Source organism: Neolamprologus brichardi, chromosome 20 (assembly GCF_056152115.1).
Source record: "Neolamprologus brichardi isolate AB-2024 chromosome 20, ASM5615211v1, whole genome shotgun sequence".
NCBI lineage: Eukaryota > Metazoa > Chordata > Actinopteri > Cichliformes > Cichlidae > Neolamprologus > Neolamprologus brichardi.
Window position 1 is genome coordinate 30,398,415 of NC_142123.1, and position 26,265 is coordinate 30,424,679.

Genomic DNA, 26,265 nt, shown 5'->3' on the forward strand with positions numbered 1-26,265 from the left:
TGTTTAATATGAATATTCACCATAGTAACAGTATATAGATATATGACAGAAAAAGAGAGAAATAAAACAGACTTGATCCCCTGTAAATAGGGTTAATCAAGTTTTAAAAAAAAAATTCTAAATGAAGGATGTCCCGCTTTATTTCCAGCACATCACTACATTTCCACACCAGAAAAACAATGACACACTCAACCAAACCATGCGTTACGCTACAGGTTGGGTAAATAAGAGACTGAGTGAGACTGAGAAGTAAGAGATCATCCGATCCCCGTTTTTTTAATCCAATGATTTAACTTATTATCAAATTTGAATCAGCACACAGCAGCAACAAACTGTATTTTAGCTGAAAGAGCTGTAACACACTGCCATTTGTCCTGCTGACAAAAAGTTGGTGCAATGAAATTGGATGTTTAAGTGTTTATTTTGGCAAGCACCATTCGAAATAGAGCAAATTTTGTCATGTGCTTATGTAATGTGATCAAGAATAAAATTATATACCCATGCAAAATTCCCTGTGAAATGTACATACGTATCTTTATTGCAGAAAGGTTAAAAGTGTAACTGAAATCTTACTGATTTCTTTATTTTTTTTTAATTTTTTGTTTCTTTTTTTTTCATTTTTCTTTTTTTTTTTTTACTCATTATGACTTATTGTCCTGTTGTCACCTCTGTGGAGCCCACATGTTTGTTTAGTTTCAGTTTTCGGTCTGTTTACCAGCATCGGTTTAGCTTGTAGAAATTTTTTTTAAGATCATGATACATAGCTGTCTGGAAATGCTTGGCATGTATGGAGTTACATGATTTCCTCTAAAATCATACATCCGTACAAAATCAAAGTGAGTAAAAAAAAAAAAAACACAAGAAGAAGAAGAAGAAGAGATACAAATCAAACCAAGAGGATTAAAAACAAAGAAAAAAAATGCTTCTGTGCATCCTGATATTGAACTGGAAAAAACGTCTCGTCATCTTGGATCAGGTTTGTAAAGCCTGTTCACATGTTTCACGTTTGATGTCTTTTAATGCTTTTTAATCCTGTATTTTAATCAGTTCTTTAATTATTGAAAAGGAGCATCTGGCTTTCTTTTGTTGTATGAAACAAGAGGAGAAACCCTCGTGTGTGCTGTCTGTTGATGCTCCGGGCATCACTCAGCTCCTCACGGGGCTCCTGTTACTTAGTCTTTAGTATTCAACATCAAGTCCCTCCTGTCCTTTACATCGGGACACAAAAGACGGAGTCTCATCCTGTCGTGCCGCTCATACGGTGGTGACCCTCATCACCACCTCCCGGTTGGCGGCAGCGCTGATCCGCGGGTCGTTGGGCCTCAGCTGGCTCAGGATGTGCAAGATGGTGTATCCACAGTGGTGGTTCAGAATAGTTCTTAGCCTCCTGCTCGGTCGCCCGCTGCTGCTGCTGGCCAGACCGTGAGGGTTACCGCGAGAGCCTCGAGCGCCCGTCTTACTGCTCGAACTCACCGGGTCGCCCAAGTCCTTCGATTTCTCATAGTTCAGTACTTTCCACTGCTGATTGACAGCCTGCCATCGCTTGAAGATTCGATACACCGACGATCCCTCGTGGATGATTAGGCCTGGGTGGGGAAGAAAGCAGAAGGTGAAGGACAGTGCATGGAGGCAGGAGACATTTCATGAAAGGCAGCCTGGAGCTGCATCAGCACCACAGGTAGAAACTTTCCATCTCATCTGTGGTTGAGAATAGACAGTTGGCAGTAATCACAGTACAGATATCTGATGCCATCTGTTCTCACTGTTGTCTTAGGCGGGCAGCTCGCAGTTACACAAGAACAATCAAGCCAGTCGCTCCAAACCCCCCCAAAAACAGTCTCTTGTAGTCTGCAACATCATCAAAAATTTGTTTGGCTTTTAGTGTAGTTGTTATCTCCTACCTATGCACCATCTGCCTGCTTAGTGTTGTAATTGTGCATGAACTTAAAAGCCAGAGAAATGTGAGCTGAATACAAGCTTTCATCCCCGCGCTAGTTTGTCCTTGCATAATCCAACTTATGTTTATTAATATTTTTGTCATTGCACCGTGCATCCTGTTTTTCTTTGCTCGTCTTGATGTTGCATAATGCAGCCTAAGCCTTCGATCTACATCTTTTCATGTTTTCAGCTCCTGCAGTCGACGACTCCTGTGTGACATTTTCACACCTGCACTGAGGCTGGCTCCAAAAACGGAGTCAATTCCCAACCTTGAACTTTTCTAGGACTTACCAGATGGAGGTAGGGTGTGAGAATTGGACATTAGCCGGTTTGTAACCTTTATCAACTTACCAATAATGGACTATAACGACAGAGTGCATCAGAAAGCCACTAAATCTGACCTTACACTCTTAATATTATATATTTATCTTACTTGGACAAACTGAATATGCTCCCTCTTAATAAGGATCATTCAACCTCATCTTAATCAACCAACAATATGAAATGTTAAAGGAAAATTTCACCTTCATACTATGAATATTTTCAGAGTTACAACCCCTTGAAGTACATAGGGATGGGTTGAAGTTTGACACTTTTTAAATTCATTCAATTTAACAGTGTTTTTGAGCTGTTGTCGTTAATCCACATAATATTCGTGGTGCTGAAAAACACATGTATACTCTCTTAACTGCGTAAAGCCTGAACCATTTAATAATTGGCATAAAATTCTAACTCTTTTGAAACTGGAGTGTTTATTGAACCTTCTGACAAACTTAAAAGAGGAAATTAAATGCCGCTTTGAGGATTAAAAACTACACTGTAAAAAAAAAAATCCTAAAAAAAACAGTAATTTTCCGGCAGCTGGGGCGCCAAAATAATACCAGAAAATAACAGAAAATAACTTTCAGTTTGTTGCCCTACTTTTACATGGGATTTTGCCTTTTTCAAGTGCTTTTGAACATTAAATTAGAAACATTGTAACGTGATTAAACAATGAAATTACCTATAAACAAGGTCAATGAATGCGGCAATATGAATAATAATACTTAAATGTACGGTTAACATTGGTTTAAATAATAACGGGTTGCATTCATATCGCACTTTTTGGGACCCTCAAAGCGCTTTACAATTCCACTCTGGCCATCACCAGTAGGTGAAGTGTCCAAGCCGGGGCTCGAACCGGCAACCTTCTGATTACAAGGCGAACTGCCAACTCTTGAGCCACGATCGTCCTAAATAACAATAATAATAATTATGTGATGTAAAAAAAGTTTATAAGAATCATTTTATATATTTTTCCATAACATTACATTTGAATTTAACAGTTCAATCTTTCAAATAACGGACAAATATTTGTGAAATTATGATACATTTGTGAAAGTATTTTAACAATCTAAATATGCATATGTACAGACAAATACATTTAAAAAATGAGAAAATTATGTTTTATTACATTTACAGTGATTTTACATTAATTTACATTTGAAATGTAAAATCACAGTTTATTTATGTAACTTTAATGATATTCTAGAAAAACAGTACAAAACTGTAAAATACACAGTAAAATACTTTTATATTACTTTTTTTTACAGTGTACAACGAAATAAATGTTACATCCACTCCAAGTGTCACGATCTAAATCTAAGACTACCTTAAATATTAATTTTGTTTAGCATTATTTGAGCATTGGTATCATGAATTTACCATAATTTCAATAAATTTAATCTCTGTGATAAAGACATGACATGTTGGATAGGTGGCTGGCAAAATTAGAGCATGTCAAAAGTCTTTTTTTTAAAAAATTTAACCACATTCACCGAACACTGAAATGACACAAATTTTCACATGTTCTATATAATAGTTTAGACAGATCACACAGCTTTATGTCCAGAAGGAGTTTTTCTAAATCCCTGAAGGGCCTGGATCGCAGAGGGTCTCGGGGTCAGTGGACACCCTCTTTTCAATTTGTTGCTTCGCTGCCCATTTAGCCTGTAGCAATTTTCTTTATGGCTCGAATTCCCCTTTTTCTCACCTAACTAAACTTAACAGTGCACACCCACTCGCTGTGACCCTTGTGGTCACACAGAGTCCTCATCTCCTGGCTCACCTGTCGATACTGAGATCAGCTGTGATCAGACTGCCAAGATGTCCCGAATCTGCTGAGAACAAATCAAACCTCTACAAGCACTTGCATAAGCAAGATGCTGCCATCTTTTATACACAGTCTATGATGCTGGCGCAAAGCTAGCCATGAACGAGTGTTTGAAAACCTCAGAAAGACTTCCTATATGTTTGTCATGGTCGTTGTAATGTTCGTTGTTTTTCTTATGTTACTTTTGCGTTTCTCCATGTCATCCTGCATTCTGGGTTCACCGATCAGTGTTAGTCATTTTATTTTGGTTACTTCCTGTTGTAGGTTTTCTTTCTTTCCTCTTCCTTGTTTCTCTGCCCCTTAATTGTTCCAATCTGTGTTTTGTTCTACTATCAGCTCTTTGTGTAAGTTACGATCATCCGTTTAACTCTCAGGTCCATCTTTCCCTGCACCTGTGCTTCCTATCTCATGCATCGACCTTCTTAGTTTGTGTTGTAGGTTTTTATTTTTTTTATTTTTTTTACTTTTTGCTTCATCATTTGGGTCCTCCCATGCTCTAATCTTGACAATGTCCTTTTTTAAGAGGGATTCAAGCAGTTATGTGTGCAGATTAAAATGTTGGTGTTTTATTCTTTTCTGGCAATCACACAGCTGCTGTGAAGTAACAAAAATTGATATAACGAGTAAAATAATGCATTGCATTTAAAAAAGTAAAGAATATGTGTAATGCATGACTTTTTTGAGTAATGACCCGATTTCTTTGGTGTCATGCGTGCAGCCTCCTGCAGCTTCTTCACCTAAATAATTTCCAGTAGTGCAAACACATCTGAAGCTATTTCCTGCTGTGTGCTACATGACAGAGCAACTATATCACGTCCCAAACGTTCACTTATGAAAGCATCTTATGTTTGTGTGTCAGTCTTGTGTCTCTTTGTCTTTTTACCTATGCAGACGATATCCATGAAGCCGTACATGCCGTAGCAGATTTGGAAGAGCAGGTCCTGACGTTGCCACTTGGCTGAGGGGCTGAGGGAGGACCAGATGAGCCAGGAAATACTGGCGATGAGGAACAGGGAACCCAGAATAATGGCTGCTATCTGCACCTTCTCAATGACGGTCAGAGAGATGGCCTGCCACTGAAGGAGAAAACACTTTAAATCAGTGGTGGGGGAAAAATCAGGTCATTTACAGGAACAAAAGTACTGGAGGAACAGTGTAAACATACTCCTGCACTCAGAATAAAGGCTATGGCTTTTATAACTATATGATTAACTAAATGTCAAACCTAGGTGTGAACAAAAATGATGTGAAAACATAAAAAACCCCAAATTAAAACCCACACAGAAAGTAAACTAAAACTAGCCAAAGCTAAACCCAATACTGAGACTAACTGAAGTTAGATGGCCGCCCCTCCCTGAGCCTGGTTCTGCAGGAGGTTTCTTCCTGTTAAAACAGAGTTTTTCCTTTCCACTCTCGCTAAAGCAGGTCTGTTGGGGTTTTCTTTGTACTATTGTAGAGTCTTTACATTACGATATAAAGTTCCTTGAGGCAACTCTTGTTTTGATTTGGTGCTATATAAATAAAAGTGAATTGAACTGAATTTATATCTCTGACTCTAATAGAATAGATTTACATGATTCAAAGATCAAAATAATCCCTGTTAATCCCCCCAAATCACACTCTGTCCGAAACAGAATACGATTTGTTCCCTTCCTTTCCCTTTAAGCAAACCTGCCTGTGATTGGCTGCCCCTCACAAACAAAAGGTTTGAACATTAGATGGGTGTCATGTGTGTGCTCGCAGCAGAACTGTGGAAATATGCCAACAGACCCCATTATCTGAAAAACTAATATTCACCACAGTAACAGTTTATATATATTTATACAGAAATAAGGAAAAACTAAGTCAACACGTTTTAATTAGATATAAAACTAAATAAATAAATGAATAAAAACTATAAGGACTTGTTTAAGTTCGTCATCTATGAATTTATAAGCATTTATTTTTGTCTTCACTCCCTCTAAGCTTTACTTCGCGTGTTTGCTGTCATTTTTTCACAAGTTCGGCTTTTTCTACAATCCAGAATTCTCCTTTTTCTGTTTCTGTGGTTCACCGTGTTCGTCTTCACCTATGACTTTTTTGCTCATGTTATCGACCTTTGCTTTTCCTTTCCAAGTCTTATTTGCCCTTTTTTGCGACCGCTGCTAAGTTATTAAGTTTAACGATTTTAATTTTGCCTCCTGTGTCCTGCGTTTAGGTCCTTTTCTTCGTGTGCACTTTAAATTCACGGGTTATACGATTAACAGATTCAATAGATAGCAGAGGTTAATAAATTTAATAAAGATCACCCTCACACTAATTTAGAGTCTTAACTGGTGTGTTTATATTCCTTCTGTGGCTATACACTTTTAATAAATTAATAGTTTGCCTCCTTTTTGAAATTATATGTCCCATGGCTCCTGCAGAAGTACTTACTGCTGTTAAAAGAAATCATAGCTTTAAAGCTTATCTGTTAAATGGGTTGCTGGATATAAGACCTAAATGGAGGACACCAAGTATTAGGTCACAAAAAGGAAATAAAATAATAAAAGAGGAAGAAGAAGAAGAAAGAACCCAGAAGACTAAACTCAACTGAGATGCAAAGAAACAAAGAAAGGACAACTCAACAGGAAGAGAGGGGAAACCAGGACCACACACACACACACACACACAGACACATACACACACGACAAGACACAAGTGGAAACAATAAAGTCAGGGCAGACCATCACAAAGGAGAAAAGCCACAGACACAGGAAGTAAATGCACAGGAGACACCCGAGGAAAAGCAATTACCAAAACATAACAAAACAGGAAGCAAAAACAATAAAGACAAGGGAAGAAGATCAGAGGAAGACAAAAACAAGGAAACACTGGGGAAACCAAGAAAGCACGAACATGAAAAGAACGAGCAGAGGGACCAAAACAAAAACACACAGAGCCTTAGCGTTATCACACGATTTCCCCCTGTAATCTGTTTACAAAGCAGTTTAAGTCTATTAAGTCTTGTGAAGCTGAAAGTGCAACATTCCTAACATCGGAGTGTCAGAGTAAAGCGGCACAGCGTGGACATGCAAGAGTACCTGCAAGTTGTGCATACTTAGTCACACTGCACCAATCTTCTACATTACATCTCACCAGAGAGAGAAAAATCCTCACATTTGACAAGTTAACACACACACCAACACACACATGGCATCTTTTCAATAGGTTTTAGAGCGATTGGCTGCCTCTGAAAAGGAGGGCAGACGGACAGTGACGCAGAGGGAAAATGTGTCAGCACAATATGGCAAACAGTCCTCACACCACAGCGACGGCTGAGAGATTTGTTCAGGCAAAAGAGTGTTGGGTCTGCTGCAGCAGCGTTTGTATATTTTATTATGAAAGGTTAGCTGACAGCAGCAGCTCCTCTTTCCACGTCATTAAATCTCCCTGCCTCCATCGCCCATGTGTTTTAGGAGCTAGCACCTCAGAGAGGAGAGAGCATTTTGTCATCATTTCCATATTCACGCGCCATCATCGTCTTGTTTATGTGGCTGTTTATCCAATACTTTGAATCTTAGTCAAAAAGCACGTTGGACAGAGCCACGCTGTGCTGGTTTGTTTGTGCAGTCACTGTGAGTCATCTGGACAGACTCACTATCAGTGTTTTTAGATCAAATTGTGCAACAGTAATAATAACAGCAAGGGGTGTGAGGCTTTGTTTTTTTCCCCAGACTTCACCGTGTTTGTGCTGCAGACTCCCCTCGTGTTTACCTGCAGTGGGTTCTTGGTGCTGATGGCTAGGACCTGGTACTTGAAGTAGCAGAGCTCGCAGCTCCAGGAGCCTCTCTCGCTGATCCAGCGGATGAGGCAGGGCTGATGGGTGCAGCGCACAGAGCCGTCACATCGGCAGGGGCTCAACAGCTCGCCCTGCAGGACACGAAGAAATAAATACATCAAAATGTTTTCTCATCTTATTCAGCACAGCTGTGTACCTATTAAAGCTATTTGAGATTATATAGAGCAAAGACGTGGAGGTGAAGCTTGGGGGAGGAGTTAAAAACAAGAAAAAAATACATTTAAAGCCAAACAAACTGCAGTGCAGCTTTGGTGCAATGAAGATTATCCAAAACTGCAAAGTGAAGAGACTTCCTTTGCCAACAACTGTAACTTTCCTCATTAATTTGCAACATTCTGCTCCTTTCTGGCTCCATACTTAAATTCTGAACTAGTGTAGCTTTGCATGATTCACTGTTCAAAGTAATCCTTATTTGTCTTACACTGGGCTTCAGTGCAGGCCCTCAGTTCACCTCGCCTCTGTCAGTGCGCCCCAGGGCAGCTGTGACATCACCAGTGTGTGAATGTGTGTGTGAATGGGTGGATGACTGAATGTAGTGTAAAGCACTTTGGGGTCCATAGGGACTGAGTAAAGCGCTACACAAATACAGGCCATTTACCATCTGTTTAAAACAAGCTGTATTAGCTCCTCCTTTAAGCCAGCTTTCTTCTGACTGGCTGATCCTGCTAAACAAAAGGTTTAAACACAAAGTGGGCGGGGCTTCCATGTCTGTGATGACTCTCTTTGACATCATAGAGAGCCAAGAGTAGAAAAAACAGTCTAGTCTGATCTGTTTAATATGAGGATCCACCATCAAAACTATATATGCTTATAATACAGAAAAAGGACAACCATTAGAGTTCCACTTGGAATTGTTTTCCTTATAAATGCACAAGTTACAATCAATCAAATAAATAAATAAATAATATTTTTCTCTTAACTTCCTTACTTTAATCTCAGGGTTGCCCAGTTTTTATGAATTCATAAATTCATGACTTCAAAGTTGGAAACCTCCACAGTGAGTTGTTTGGATAATATGCTTTGAATATTTTTTTATTGACAACAGATAAACTATAAATAAATGTAAATTTTTCTACACTTAAAACATTTAAGCACATTAATTTTAACAGTGCTCTCTAGAATACATGTATGTCACAAACACTGTATAAAGTATTTCTTATCTTTTATTTCAGAAACGTGCACGTTAGAAGTGAAACTGAAAAACGAATAGCAAACAAATACTCATCCCTTCAATCAAATATTCAAATATTCCAGTGACACAGCGAGCGCTACAGATTGCTGGAGCCCACGCAAAACAGTCTGGACGTTAAAAAAATAATAATTCTAATGTTTGTGGTTATTGTTTGGACGGAGGAGGATTTCGCACATTGACTCATATGTTGTGGTGCAGAAGAGATGATTGGTATGTCGTCAACAATATTAAATATAAAAGTTCAAACAAAGAAAATGGCAACAAAGAAACACTTTTTTTCAAACTTGCTTTGCTGTGATTTCGGAAAAGCTGAGTGACATTTCAACTCAAGTTGAAGTTTTTATATATTTATAAATAGATAAATATCTAAATTACATAAAGAGACTGTATTTGAATAGGTCCACAGTATAATTAAGGAAAAAATGTACCATTCTCTCTGAATTGTTGATCGTCACTCCAAAAGTTGTACATTACCTGTTCTAGCTTTGTGTTTATGAATGAATTAATACATTTCAATGAATATATATATATATATATATATATATATATATATATATATATATGTATATATATATATATATATATATATGTATATATATATATATATATATATATATATATATATGTATATATATATATATATATATATATATATATATATATATATATATATATATATATATATATATATATATATTTATTTTACATTTAAAGTGCCAACAAGGTTTTATGTGTGTGTAGTTGGATAAACTGTTCATGTGTAAGTTAAAAACACCAAACCATCAGTTTGTGATTATTATTCATCCCATCAGCTAATTTTTGTTTTGTTTGAAGGGAAAATTAAAATCTTGATAGAGTGACATGAATCATCTCCGTATAAAATGAAAACGTGTCTTTATGACTCATGTCACACATGAAAGCCGAGGACGGTTTTAGCTTTCTATATCAGGGTGGGCTTTTAGGAATAACAGTCAGGAAACAAAGAAGGCGTGCATAGCCCAGAGCTACGTAGGCCACATGCTAGAAACCCCCCCTCCACACACAAACGCTTCACTGAACTAATCTATTCAACGCAAATTAACCGTTTGTCCCAATCAATACACAAGTCGGAAGAGGTTACATGGTTGTGTGATGTTTTTATAAGGATTTGGAGTGATTGTGTCCAGTCTGAACCATCTGTGCGGTGGAGGGTCTGCCACCTTCAAACAAGCCAACGAGAACAAGACTGTGGATGCAAGTGGTGGAAATGAGTTTCCTCTGAAGGGTGTCTGGGCTAAGCCTTAGAGACAGAGTGAGGATCTCGGCCATTTGGGAGGGACTCATTGTTGAGCTGCTACTCCTTCACATCAAAAGGAGCCAGCTGAGATGGTTTGGGCATCAGATTAGGATGCCTCTTGGGCACCTCCCAGGCGAGGTGTTTTGTGCCTCGGGGCAGACCCGGGACACGATGGAGAGATTATATCTCTCGGCTGGTTTGGGAATGCCTGACTGTCCTCCTGGAAGAGCTGGAGGTGGTGGTTGCAGAGGGGGAAGTCGGGGCATCTCTGCTCAGACAGCTGCCCCCGCAACTCAGAACTGTATAAGCAGCAGAAAATGGATGAATGAATGATTTTTCTATGTAAGGAACTCATTAGCAATGCAAAGTCCAAAGAACATAAACAGTACAGAAGATCTGAAAGGTGATGCAACCAGAGAATTGCCTTAAGCCTGAATTTTTCTTAATGGATTCCAAGGGGCAACATTGGCTTCTCTAATGTCTCTGTGGCCTCAATAAACACTTTATTGATGACTTCATGGGCTCAATCACTAGTTTAGAGCAAGAACATAAAGTCTACTATATCAATAAGAAACTGTTCGCGAATGAGCATTAACAAAACCAGTGTCTCTAACCACATCACGTCATGTAATCATTGTTCTCTTCCTACAGGGGGTTGTTAAACTAAAGTGCATTCAACAGAAAGTAAACAGCACTCTTTGACATTGGTGCAACATATTAAATTCACATAAATTGTCTTTTCAAACAGCTCAGGATAACTCACTCCTCTTAAGCTGAGGTTACATAATTTATTTATTTATTTATTTTTACGATGACTTTGCCTGAAGTCTGACCAGCCACCACAAGCGACAGTGACGCCAGTTCAAGGTCTAAACATGTACTCACTGCTATTACCGCCAGAACCATTTCTCATGTTTTAACAGCACAACCCAACATTTAACTGCCAGTTTGGTCAACAGTGATGTAAAAAATAAACGTCGTTATCTGTTTAGATAAACAAATTTCATTATTAATTATATTACTAAGAACAGACAAAGGTGCCTCTGTTGTACATCTTTCTCCACAGAGGTATGAAGAGCGATGAGAATATAGAGGCTGCTTGTCTCAGGTTTAATAGTGGTAAACTTTACTGCTGATAGAACAGAAGAGAACATTCTAACCCAGACTTAAAATAGGTGCACCTTTGTTTTCCAGGCGCGTGCTTCTCACTTCAGTTTACTATAGGAAAAGCAAACTTGGAAAGAGTAGCGTGCACGTTGTTATCTTTATTATAGTGAATGAATGATGAATCACCCTCGTGCATGAATCATACATCAATAACAGCCCGATTTTATGCATGAACCATGATGATAAAGATACAGAAAATGAAGTGCACCGCAAAAATAGCATATTGTGAGCGTTTTACATGCCCACCACCCCACCAGTACAAAGGAAAATAAACATGTTTTCAGAGGTTTCTGTTTAAGAGGAGCAAAGTACAGTCATTTATTTTCTTCTTTTTAAATATAGTAAATATGAAATAAATGAAAAAAGTGAATCATGCAAAGCTCCCTTACTGGAGATCAAGAATGAAAATATGAATTTGGAAATGTGCAAAATTGGCTTCTGTAGTTCAGGAGTGTTAATAGTCATTCTTAAGATTAAGTTGTTATTTTCTGAAACTGTAGATTATTTCGTTGAAAAAACTCAAACTGTGTGTTGGTCTCAGGTGTAGGCAGGATGTGAAACAACCAGTAGAAACATTAAGTGAAACTAAAATGAAAAAATGTGATCTTGTTAAGCGAACAGAAATTTAAAATATCAACTGAAAATGCTGAAAATTCTGGGGTGTGAGGTTCTTTTTTGGAGAGAAAAGTTTAAGGATGTCCTAGATTGACATCAAACACCCCTAGTGAGCCATTACCACAGTTTCGAAATAGTTCTGACACATTGATGAGATCTCAGTCTTGAGAGGATACATCTTTCTAGCCTTTAAGCTTTGCACTTGAGGCCACATACGGGGAACTACTTCTCCACAAGGTCTCAGTTAAAATTGTTATTTCAACACGTTTTCATTACAGGCGTCCTTCGGCACCAGTGCCTCAGGTTTAGGCACTAAAATGTACTTGTTAGATTTATGGAAAATTGTGTTATTTAGATATAAATGTTCCTCTACACAGCATTAACCCTGCACATGAACTGTCGAAAGGCATTTGTCAGGTTAACTAGTACAGCCCAAGCTACAGTTTGTTACGCCTGTTTGTGCAGTTGGTTGTGAAATTAAGATCTTAACATGGTTGCATGAGGGGGTGTAGGTTCATAAAGGCAAAAAACAGGTCATTCTAGCCTGCAGCTAGGCAGTTGGCTGGCTGATTGCATCATAATTTATCATGTATGCTGTAACTGAAGGTTTTTGAAAATAAAATATACGTTACTGTAATGGAGCGAAACTATTCTTTTATAAGGTGCTATATAAATGCTCAAAACAGATTATTTTAGCCTGTGGATAGGTGGTTGCCAGGCAACCTCATGGTGTTAAAATCAAGATCAGGTGAAGTTTTAGGGACATAAGCTGGATGCCCAAATCCTGGTTTTGTGGGAGGACCAACCAACCAACCAACCAACCAAACAAATACACAGACGACCAGTCCCCGCCTCTTACTCACTGACGGCTAGGATAGGCTCCACCCTAACCTGAATTATAGATGGATGTTTTGCGCAACCAGCAGTCCAAACCTCAACATATTTTTTAAAAAATTGTTGAAAGAGAACTCACGTTATTTTTGATTTTTTCAAATCTGGAATCTGTTTGATTTTTTTCCAAATTATTATTTTGTAAGTCCTTTGTGTTCTCTGCTTTTCAAACTATATATATATAATTTGTAAAAGAACCAAAACCCAACAGATAAATAATGCTTTTCATGAACACATTTCCTTAAAATACGTTAGCAACATCTTCCTGGAAAACAAGGTGATCAAAAAGGTGATCAAAAAGGTTTGGCGACTTTAAAAAATGTTTTTGTAGGGGATGTTTGTTTAACCAGAAGTCAGTCCTTACAGTTATTTCTTTTCAGCTGTGCGTTATTTGTTGTTGCATTTATTGAATTTAGTTTGTCTCTGTTTGTCCTTTTTTCCCTTTTTGAGAATGCATATCGCTGTTTGTTGAACATAAGGAGCAATATGTTGCTTTTCTTTTCATCCCAGTGTTTATTTTTGTAGCCATTGTGTAAAATAAAAAAAATACGTGATTTAAAAATGGACTTAGTTACACCATACCATTTCTTTTCTCTCTGCTGTGCACATTTTCATTTATGCTCACCACAAAAGCAAGATTTCAGCGTGTAATGAAACAACTTACTTATGAAGCAAGAAATTTACTGAGCGCTCAGCTTTTTCTCTTTTTCCTCTAAATTAAAAGGGGACCTTAATAAACTCTCCCTCCCTTTCATGCAAATTAAATGTTGTGTTTCAGCAGGGGGATTTGAAATAAAGCCTCCTGGTGAGTGAAAGCAGACTTCCCCCAAAGCCACAGTTTATTTCAAACCGTTGGAAGGCTGAAATAAAATAAAATAATAATAATAATAATTCCCCCCAAAAGTCACACTCTTCTCCTGTCAGCAAAAATAAAACTGACACTTTTCTGCCCATCCCTTCACCTCCTAATGATATTCATAGAGTCCATAAGATGCAGGCTTGAGTGGCTTATGGACCAACTGTCTCTTCAGCACCGCAGCAGCACCTGAAGCCTGTTGGCATGCTCACCACATTAAGGATGAGCGCGTTCAGGCTGTCACCACCGTTCATCATCAAACATCCATTTTGTCAGGCAACTCAGCATTCAGTGGCACGTTTTCATCTAGCGCGTGTGCCTCGACTGAAGGAAAGGCAGCAGAGATGGAGATGGTGAGGGGGGAGTATCACTGTGAATCATTAGTAAATCAATGAATGGGCACAGCTTGATCCGGGGCCCAGTTGGTGAAGGGCCATGTTAGCACTCTGCAACAGCAGTGGGGAGCGGTGAGGCTTCAAGGGCAGCAAGGTGAAGGAGAGAGGAGCCACTGAAGCCTGACGCCGATTCACAAAAACTCTGAGTTTAACCTCACAACAACCTACACCTCAGAGTGAACACAAACAAAGCCGGAAAACACCAAACACACCTACTGTCAGATCGATGGACCGAAATATAAGACATGGGCTCATCTACTCTTGGCTCTCTTGGCTCTGTATGACAGAATATCAGAGCGCAGATAGTTCTAAAGGTAAACAACAAAAAACACCTTCAAAATTAACTGAAACTATCGACGGCATGTGAAGAAACATCAACTGTGGCGTTTTGGCCAAGAATAGAGAGATATTAACTGAAGCTGAGGTAGTGCTGGGCTGTACTCTAACGTAATACCACCTTGAACCACTAGATGGTGGAGTGTCCAATCTGTTGCAAGTCCAACATGACACACCCCAACATTACCATCGCATTCAGATGGCTCATTATCACAGCCCGAAGATCAGAGTTGCTACTTTTAGGCCTTCTCAGAAAGACTGGTCAGAGTGGGAAGTGATATTCCCAGTTGGGAAGTGGAAAAGTGTTGGCTCACTTCCAAAGAAGTATAGACAAGATGTTTTTTTTCAACAAAGTTTTCTGTACGGTAGTAAGAACCAGCACAATCACGCACTTATGCCTTCAACCCAGCTGTGGCAACAGCAGCACAACACTTGAGGTCACACAAATCAAGAGATGCAAGACCAACACAAATGGCAGCTTGCAACAGTGGATGTGGCTTCAATTTGCTGTCAGTAGTGTCATACGGTGCCGTTTGCGAAGTATAATAGGGCCTTTTAACAGGAACTACACCAATAATCTTTAAATTGCCAAGGAAATATATAAACCACTACTCTAAGAAGCCATCAACCACCAGAATTTCAGACAAGACAAAAGCTGTCTGGTGTAAAACAATGATACTGAAACTTGCTGGTAAATTGCTGCCACCTTGTGGAGAAAGTTTGCATTGAATTCTAAAGAGGGTTTTTGCAAAAATGGTCTTTATTGCAGTCAAAATTCTGGCTATTTATACAGAAGCTGTTCAAATAATCTGTTAACGAACCAATCAAAAGAAAGCTGGCCTAAAGAGGGAGGAGCTAAAACAGCTTGTTTAAGACAGAGGATTAACTGAGTCACCAAGACCCAACATAAGATAAACAAGGATTATTTTCAACTGTGAATCATGCACGAGCTACTTTAGCCTAATACGGAGCTGGAAATTAATATAATAAGCATCCTTCAAGCTAACAGTTTTGTCTCCTGATTAGATACGACTACATTCAGAGGGTGGGTGGGGTTCCACATTTTGTTAAGGAACATTAATAACTCCTATTAAAACCAAAGTGAGAGATATCAAATGGAATTTAATGTGTTAACTAGTACAGTTTTGCCCTATATGTGAATTTTGTCTTTCTCTTACTTCAAAGCTTAGTGCGTCACTAAGCTAAGCTAAAGCAAGCTGATCATTCATGGTAGGCTATCACTGATTTTACTGAGTGCAACTATCTCTTAATTTTTTATTTGATGAGTTGTTTGGACAGGATTGTGTATCTGTATCAAGTTAAAACTGAAATCAATTAATATTTTCATTAAAATTTTTTAATTACAATTAAAAGTTTTGAGCTGAAATGTGTCCTTGGCTGAAGGTTCAAACACTTAACACAGGTCGAAAATATGACCTGAGACCCAAGACAGCACAAAAGACCAATTAACAATGACTCCCAAACAAGACAGATGATATTTCAGCCACATGTACAAACACTATGAGTGAGACGCTACACTGCAAAACAGAGCCTCGTAACATTTTGAATTATGAGATCACAACTAAGTGAGAATCCATCTTTCTTGGCTTCAGGCTTTACACTCACAGACAAACTACAACAGGTTTGGCCCAGTGAGTGTGTTGCAACAAAGTACTGGTCAGTAAGGCCCAGTAGAAATGTCTTTTCAATGTATTCTCATCCCAGGTATCCTTTGGCATCGGTGCCTGAAAGTTTAGACAGTGAAATTTACCTGGATTGATTTTTTTCCCCCTAAAAATCAAAACTCAATCTTTAAACCCTACAAACTGAAAAAAGGAAGTTAGATCATGTTGATATAAAATCCTTGGATTTAAAATTGGAGGCAAAGCTGTAACACCCTATGAGACACCAAAGTGGTAACATTTGATGTCTTGCAACATACTTCTGCATTTTCAGCTCTTTCATGTTAACGACTGTTCACGGGAGCTGGTAGGAAGCACAAAAACCAAAAAACAGTCGAGTATTGATGAGGAATTTGAATTTCTGGCACCTAGATGACAGAATTTGTGTTTTTTTTCTCTGGAAAAATTTTTTTTTTCTAAAATAATTTCACTCACTAACCTGATAAAGTAGTATTTAGTCATTTTTTCTTTCTTTTTGTTTGTGCTGCCCATAAAGAAGGTTCATTTTTGTGTGTAAACTTAATAAAAATCTTTCATTTCCAAACGGTGACTCAGAAACATGAATCTGTTCACAGACTTGGCAGAGTACTACCTGTTTCATCACTACAGGTTTTATGCACCAGAGAGCTGCGCTTATACAAATAACACTTCATTTTTTTTTTATTTCTGTTCGTCTTCACTCTGTCGTTTCCCCATCTGGCTCGTTTGACCTTCCCACTTATAATAAAAGTGTCCCGCTGCATAAAGATTGAGTTCGGCAGATGAGCCACATGCCACTCATAAACTTTAAAATAACTTGGCTGCTGACATTATAAAGATAACGCAGAGAAGGTCAGAAATATACAAGGAGCTAAATAAAAGAAAAACAATATGAAAGCAAACATTTGTAAAATGTCAAAGCCGTTGTTGAGTCTCTGTGTGTGTCTGCGCTACGAAGCCGGACGGAGAAAGTTAATGTCATGATCAACCAGAGCAAACTAAAAACAAAGACCTTTAAAAGCTCTGATTATCATTTCAGACCTTTCCCTCAGGGATGTTTTAGCAGAAACTGCGATACAGGTAATGATCGCAACTTTTGCCTAAAGGAGAAAGTGACTCATTTTATGAGGCCCCTCAAACACTGAAGAATCAGAAACCATACTTTTTAATCGAAGGATGGTGTTGTTTGAGTCACCTGAAGTGTCGCCTGAATTCAGCCCAAAATCAGGTTCAACACTCAAACTCGCTTGATGTTCGCAAATATTGCCAAGGGTCAGAGGACATAGATGAGTGAATTTAGTTTGGAGAAACCAAAGTGAAGCTGCAAAGGATGTTTGTCACCCGCAGAAGTCTAATAATGAATGAACACATAACTGATTTTAAGGGGAATAAACAACTGCATGTAAAAACAAAAACATCCAAATAAAATCACTATAATTGGTTCCAGGGTCATCACAGATAATGTCACTAATAATAAGCTGTTAAGGTAGTTTAATGAGATATGTTTTTACATTAATAGTTTTGTACTGAGAACCCTGTTTTATTCGGAAAAGCCTGCTTTCTATTTGAAGGTATTTTTGCTTTTGTGAGTCAGCCCCCTGCACCTGAAGGCAGCACATAGTGTAAAAAACACCGAACAAGACATAAAAGGTCACATCTGGACCAGCAGGATGAACTCACACCAAAATAAATAAACAGAACATGTAGTGATAGACTATGCTTGAGCACACAAAGACGCCGACTCTAAAGCACTGCCATGTGCTGTCATAGTCAAAAGAACCAAAGCACGAACACCTGTCTGTGGCACTGAATCCGTGACATAAATAATTAGACATGGATCCCAAAATATGTTGTTTCTTTTTAAAAAATACAAAGCTCGGTATTATTTCAAACACGTGGGCGCTGTAGTTTTACGTAAAACTTACGTCAACAGTAAGAAATAATCCGTTTCTTAGGGACTATTTCAGCAGTGGATTAATACAAATTCGGTGCTCTAGCGAGTATTTAGGACAGGAGGTGTGTGTGGCACTGATTCAGAATAAACTGTGTGTTCATGGTAATAAGGGAACATGTCACCCACTACAACAGTGCGGCTCATGAACTCCTTCACTGAAAATTTGCCAGATTTATGTTTTTAAAGGATCAAACTTGACAACCTGTCCACACCTGATATGAAAAGCGCCATATCTCACGATTCAAACAGCTTAAACCACTTTAAGATGACGACACCAGAGCAGCTATAGCTTCTTATTTTGTTGCGAGAATGTGCACCCAATAAAACGGCACTTTATTGCGTTTTCTGTCATCTGTAAAAGAAATAGACACGCTGAATCGTTTTGTGCTGCGCAACAGCCTCCAACAAATAAATAGTTTAAGAGAAATTCATTTTAAGGGGTAAAAAGATCATTTACCATCAAAATTTTACATTTAAATGTTTCCCCTCTGTTAGTGCTGTTTGTGCATCTCTTTTATTTTGGCGGGACTTGCTCAGTTTTGCAGATGCTGGTGTAGATGTCTATTCTTTTTTATTGTAATGAAGCTACTGGCTCTTGGCTTGTGGTGCTCAAAGTGCTGCTACTATTACTAATAATGCTACTACAACTAATAATAATAAAAACGGGAAAACGCAGCACTAATGTCTTTTTCCAGAAAGCACGACCCCGTTACTCAAAACAGTCCACAAACCTACTATTTTCCGTCTGCTGAACTAGATACCTGCCTTTTTTCAATATAATGGAACTAAATGGCACTCGCATTGTGCTGCTCAAAGCATGGAAAATGAAAAAATTACAAAATAAAAATGAAAAACTCAGCTGTAATGTCTCTAAGGTCCCCGGTATTAAAAAACAAATCCACAAACCTCGTTCTGTTTGGTTTTATGTATGTTTCTACAGATCTACACCCACCAAGCAGACTGAATCTTCCATCTACCTGCGACGAGAGGGTCGTGCATGTGCGAGACAGGATATAAATATTAATGGCGGCCCCCCTCACCTTAGCCAGCTGTCCACTTCCTCTGGTATGTAGAAAATATTTCAGACGAGCAGCGACAACAAATAAAATGCCCATAAATGTAAATAAATGACAGCGAAGAACTGAATTAAATGGCAAGACTACAAATTATTGCCAAAAAGAGGTGTAAGCTTAAGCTTTAGCATATTACACCTCCCTGTTTTTACACAGCATATTCTAAACTACACTTAACTAGGATGTTTTTTTAAAAGAGGCACAGAAGCACAGATTTCCAAATGCATGTTTTTAGCCCTTGAGCATCACAAGGCCAGTGCCATTTAGTACATTTATATTAAAGGCTAAGGCAGATATCTCTACAGCTGATATCTCCAAAACTGGGCAACCTACACCAAAATAAATGAGATGGATAAACATCACTGAAGGCCAGAGGGGACATGTGTACATTTAATTTGGGGCATGAACTGTTCTTTTAAAGTGCAACCTAGATTTAGATTAATGTGGCAATCGATCCATCCATCCATCCATCCACCCAGAACATCCAGAACATCCATCCATCCACCCAGAACATCCATCCATCCATCCACCCAGAACATCCAGAACATCCATCCATCCACCCAGAACATCCATCCATCCATCCACCCAGAACATCCAGAACACCCAGAACACCCATCCATCCATCCATCCACCCAGAACATCCAGAACATCCAGAACATCCATCCATCCATCCATCCATCCAGAACATCCATCCATCCATCCACCCAGAACATCCAGAACATCCATCCATCCATCCATCCATCCATCCACCCAGAACATCCAGAACATCCAGAACATCCATCCATCCATCCACCCAGAACATCCAGAACATCCAGAACATCCATCCATCCATCCATCCACCCAGAACATCCAGAACATCCAGAACATCCATCCATCCATCCACCCAGAACATCCAGAACATCCATCCATCCATCCATCCATCCACCCAGAACATCCAGAACACCCAGAACATCCATCCATCCATCCACCTAGAACATCCAGAACATCCAGAACATCCATCCATCCATCCACCCAGAACATCCAGAACATCCATCCATCCATCCATCCATCCACCCAGAACATCCAGAACACCCAGAACATCCATCCATCCATCCACCTAGAACACCCAGAACATCCAGAACATCCATCCACCCAGAACATCCATCCATCCATCCACCCAGAACATCCATCCATCCATCCACCCAGAACATCCAGAACATCCAGAACATCCATCCATCCATCCACCCAGAACATCCAGAACATCCAGAACATCCATCCACCCAGAACATCCAGAACACCCAGAACATCCATCCATCCATCCATCCATCCATCCACCCATCCATCCATCCAGAACTAAGACATTAATCTGTCATTGACTTTAAGGTGGATAATGCTCAATTATAGCTCCATAAGCATTACGTTTAGGGTAGCTTAGTATGATTCACAGTTCAGAATAATCCTTATTTATCTCATACTGGACCTCAGTACAGCCTCTTCCCTCGTAGCCCACAGTGGGCAGGCCACAGAAAACCCATGCTGTGGGCCCTGTGTGGGTACACCCATTCTGGGCCTGTGTGGGGTAGGTGTGGGTTTAACTCCTGCACAACCACCCAGTTCACCCATTGTGGGCCCCACACAAGCATGTTTCCTGGGCTGTGATGTCTTTAAGGTCCTCTTTCTTTAAGCCAGCCTTCTTCTGATTGACTGCCCAAGTTCAGGTTCATATTAGCAATATTGCTCACATCACAGAGAGTGAAAGGTAGAAACAAACTGTCTGAATTGAGTATAAGCAGCCGCATACGCCTGATGGAAAATAAAGAAATGTGTGGTAGTTTATTTATAATATTAACCTCGACCACAGCCTTTCTCTTCCAAAAACCAGGTCATCTTTGTGCCTAAACGTAACCGAACCACAACAGCGGCCAGATTACCTCCTGCCAAAGTAGGCGTCAGATGAGACGTGTGTCTGGAGAGCGTTTTTGGACTTCATTTGTCATTAACTTTGAACATTTATGATTTTAACGAGCAACAGCGGCGCTCTAGAGTGCAGAACATTTAAGAAAAACAGACAATGATTTTAATTCAGATGAGCTGATTGTTTTTGTTTTCATGGGATTTGTTAACACTAATACTTAGCTAGATTTACCCTCATAACAACAAGAGGGCCAACAAACATAAAGGCAGCCTGCTACACACACAAATACACCCACACAAGCACACACTCCTCCTGCTCGGATGAGCTGTCATGCATTTGTACCTCGGGGCCACTTCGCAGAGCACGAAGGTGTTAATTCGGTGTGTCACTTCATGACTAAGAAAATGGTCTTCCTCCTCAGCTGCAACCTTTAGACAAAAAAAATTTAGGTGTTGAAGTACCCCCCCCACCCCGAGCTCCTGACTGAGTGTGCCTGTGGAAACACGCCGCCGAGCACTACCAGAGTAAAGGGCAGGCCGGGGTGATTACCAACACCCACCTCCACCACCTCCTCTTACACCAACAAGCCAGTAATTCCCTTCAAGCCCTTTTGTGACGACTTTTGTGAATCCAGACTGCGTTAAGTGGAGTCAGTGGCTGAGCGACTGTACCGCGGCGCCCGCTGATGCCTTTGACAGACAGTTAATAAGGATTCGTGCTCAATGCAACCCACAGAGGAAGGTGATTATGTCTGTAGGTAATTGGCCCGCTGACAGCGACATGATCCCCGGCCCCTGTTGTGACCTGTTTGAATAATGAAATAACAATGAAATGGCAAACGTGAGCTTCCCCCCCCCACACACACGCCTTGCACCCATGGAGGTATGAGGCACTTTCCCTTTGAGTAGAAAGCTGAGTGCTGTGGAGGCAAAATAAAAGCAAATATGAGCATGAGGAGCTGATGTAGTAGTGTAGTTCAGGGTTTTCCCTCAGTGCTTTGTTTGCTTGCTCTTTGTCTGGAGCTAAAAGAGGCAGCTCAGAGCCATGCTGCACGATGAGTCACCTTGCCGGAGAGCCCAGAGCCCAAAACATGAACCTTTTATTAAAGGAAGATGTTTGAGTGGGCAAGACAACAACCTGGGGTCGATCCCTGTCTGTAACATCAAATTGCCTTGTATCCAAAACAAGGCTGAAGTGATTTATACTCAGTCCTGTGGCTCTCACAATACAAACTCTCAGGCAGATGTCATAAATTAGCACATGGGCTGTAATAACACTATACGCCTATCTTAGGGAAGTGACTAAATGGTAATATCCATCTGTGCTCCTACAGGATTTACAGGGTTTCTAATTATCTCAGGCTTCGGGACTACCTGCTGATCCAGCCGGCACAGGTTTCCACACATCTGGTGAGACCAACATTTGGCCACAGACCAAAGCTACGCACTACTTATTGTTTTGTTTGGGCTCAAGAACTGGAAAGTAGGAGGAGAAAAATAGAAGCAATAATAGAAAACGTGTGACAAATTCATCACAGCCGACATCATTGTCTGACCAGGAACTGTGATCATCACAAGATCAATAGTTGATCATCGTGTTCTGTGACACATGCGGACGGGGGACAGTTGATTTACATTTACAAAATGATTGTGACTCATGCATATTCAGTGCCTCTCACTCTGTTTGTCATCCTGCAGGCCTAATTGGCTAACTTTCTTTGTTGCTATGCTGGCCGGATTTCAGATGTGTGGGAACTGCTGCCTTTCTGATTAGCTTACTTATGAAAACAGTGTTATTTAGATAACCAGATCACTGAGCAATCATCCCCCCCCCCCCAAAAAAAAGGGGGGGGGGGAAGAAGGACAATAGTCGCCTCTAATTTGAAGCTGGGAGGACTGACAGTGTGCTTGGATGCACAGACTGTAAAAATGTCTTGAGGCGAATTTGGGATTTTTAGACTATAAAAATAAAACTTAAAAAAAAAAAAGATTTGGCCTCATCTTAGATTATCTTTTTCCAAAGGATGTATTGGAGGGGAAGGTGGGTGGGAGAGACACAAATGTAGGACAGGATGGTATATATATATATATATATATATATATATATATATATATATATATATATATATATATATATATATATATATATGTATATATATATATATATATATATATATACATATATATATATATATATATATGTATATATATGTATATATATATATATATACATATATATATATATATATATATATATATATATATATATATATATATATATATATATATATATGTACACACAAATATCAAAATGGCAGATTACACTTGGAAAAAAAGGAGCAACTTCCTAAATCCCCTCCTGATCTGGAACAATTCATGCATGGTGAAATAGCTCTCCACAGCCCCACAAAGGCTCATTCACAGCAGTGTGAAATGTGAAACAAACACGCTGCCTGCCCGCCCGCCGTCCACGTAGGACGTGGCATCGGCATCAGGAACCTCACTCTGTTTTTTTTTTTTGCTACCTGCTCTGGGCCTTGGAAGCAGATCCGGCACTGGGGGGTCCGCAGGCTGCTGGCGGTGCTGGCCAGGGACACGGCGTCCAGGCCCACTTGCAGCTTGGGCTCCTTCTCCTCAAACGCCAGGCTCCGGGGCCGCGGGTCGCTGCCGTAGTACTCCTCCTCGTCGTCCCGGGAATGGCAGTCGACGAACGGCGGCCAGCCGCAGCCGCCCATCCCCAGACCTCGCATAGTGGTGTTGGTGTTGGTGTTGGACCGTCTATCTGTGTCTGAGCTGGACTGTCTTGAATCGGATCGCATAAACACCAGGACTTTCAGTTCATTAAAAAACATGCGGATTCGATACTTAAACATGTTTGGCCACATAAAGAATCCGAAATAAATAAATTAAGTGTTTTTGTCTCCCCTCCCCTCCCTCTCTTATTGTTATTATTATTACTATTATTATTATTCATACATCCGATATGTTCATGGTTACTGTAGTATGTTCTACGATGCCACAACTGCTAATTGGAAAATCCAGAGAGGAGATAAAGGCTCTCGCCCCACTGATGGCATGTGTGTCTAAGCCAATGCGGATGAAAGATTTTCCCTTTCAGCTGGCCGACACACTCTTTCAATATTCATTACTCAAACAACTCAGCAAACGCCGTCTATCTGCGTCTTCCACCGCACCCCAGAAAACATTACAACTTGCACGGTTTTTGATTTCCACGGTCCATTTTCCTGCGCTCTCAAATACACCTTTTGTTATTGTTGTTGTTGTTTCGCTTTGTTTGGTTTTGTTTTCCACACGCACCGAGGCTCGCGGCAAAGAAAGAAAGAACGAAAGAAAGAAAGAAAGAAAAAAACAGCCTACATGTTTTTTGCTACCCGAAGCAGAAGACCGCGAGAGAGTGGACGAGTGGAGGAGAGAGCAACACAGAGTCAGGAAATAGACGATGGGATGTAAAATACAACGACATGCCATCCACACAGCCACATCTGAGACTCTTGTCAAGAATCATAATCCAATAAAAATAGAAAAGAAGAAAAATTAGGGTGCGGAAGATGAAATGGAAGTTTGATCTGGATGTGATTATAATGTCTTTTTTTGTCCCTCTCACTGTAGCATCCCAAGCGTCAGATCATGGTCCCCCCTTTTTTCTCCCTTTTCTCTCTATTTCATCTCCTTTTTGTAAAACCCCGACTTGATCCACGAAGAATCCGTGCCATTCACCCCGACAATCCACGTCGACATCAAAAACACAATCCTGTGCATTTGCATTTCTTCTTTCCGTCTCTCTTTCCCCTCTCTCTCTCAGCAGCCTAGCTGGAAACACGGCAGCACAAAAACACCCGAAAGCCCCGTGCTTCCCATCTTCGCTCGATGTCCATCAGCATTTCATTGCAAGCCCAGAACACGGGAGGCAACGCTGAAATGCCAGAGAGAGGCAGAATAATAAAGGCACCCTGCGATTTTTCTAATTAGAGAGAGACGGGGAAGACGCGTGAAGATGTCTTCGTTTCCGACAGCAATTACACGGCAGTAATGGCATTGATTATTGGATCAGATAGATGGTGGTGATGATACTGCTGGCGCTGATTTTCCTCCTCGAAATGGTCGGCTTGGAGATTGAACCAACGCAGCAGCTACTTCCGGAACAGGGAGAAAGGCGGAAAAAAATAAAAGACTGTCATCCCGTAAACACGTCGCTGCTTTCCCTCCAGCCATCCGTCCGTTTCCCGATGGTTGAAACGCCTCTCCCCGTGCTCCCAGCGGCTGGGCAGGGAAGGAGCTCTGCCTGCTTTATTATTGACCAGGCGCCGCTGTCCAGGGTGCTGATCTCCCTCTGCTGACGTGCGCGCTGCGGCCACATGCGCCGGGAGCCCGCGAAGTACAAACCCGCACCAGGACCCCTCTGCTCGTGACACCGGACTAAAACTCTAGCAAAGGTTAACCCTACAAGTTCCGAGGAAGCTTTTTAAATAAGCAGCTTGGAAGAAAAACAGTTTAAAGGAGGTGCAGGATGTAACGAAGGTGTTTGGTTACTTGTTTAGAGTAATATGTATCTTTGTTTTAGGTAACCCTGACCCCAGTGGACACTTTTCCGGACATATTTGCACTCTGCATTTTTAAGAAAACATTTACACATTAAGAAGCATGCTTTCAAATATTTATTGATTATGCATTGATCTGTGTAATTCCTTCTGTCAGGCACTTGAGCAGCTACAGGTGGACGGATGCTGTAAGATAAAGACACAATATTAGCCACACTTGTAACTGTGTTTTAGTGTGGGTGCTGCTTTTTAGTGCAACCTGTTTTCTCCTTTGTCTTCTCCAGGGTGTTCGGACCCCTTGGGACACACTTGAGAGTGCTTGGAAACACCAAGCAGGAAGTTGGTGGAGAGCTGCCACCTTAAGCTTTTAAATTTAAACTTGGATAAATAAAAATAAGAAAATGTGGGATGTGTTAAATCCTGTCTCTGCCTGCGGTGACTCTAGCTTCGCTGCTCAGTGGTCATTTGTCACAAGTACATATTACAC

At 40.1% G+C, this 26,265-nt stretch overlaps 1 protein-coding gene across 1 annotated transcript; it reads right to left on the bottom strand.

Moving 5' to 3' along the window:
- On the bottom strand, positions 1 to 25,603 carry marchf9 (membrane-associated ring finger (C3HC4) 9). Its single transcript, XM_006794270.3, has 4 exons — positions 23,745 to 25,603; positions 7,826 to 7,981; positions 4,974 to 5,166; positions 1 to 1,586 (listed from the first exon to the last, which is right to left on the bottom strand). Exons 1-4 carry the CDS (start codon positions 24,102 to 24,104, stop codon positions 1,255 to 1,257), a joined length of 1,041 nt encoding a protein of 346 aa, XP_006794333.2. The 5' UTR covers positions 24,105 to 25,603; the 3' UTR covers positions 1 to 1,254.
- Between the last annotated feature and the right edge of the window lie 662 nt (positions 25,604 to 26,265).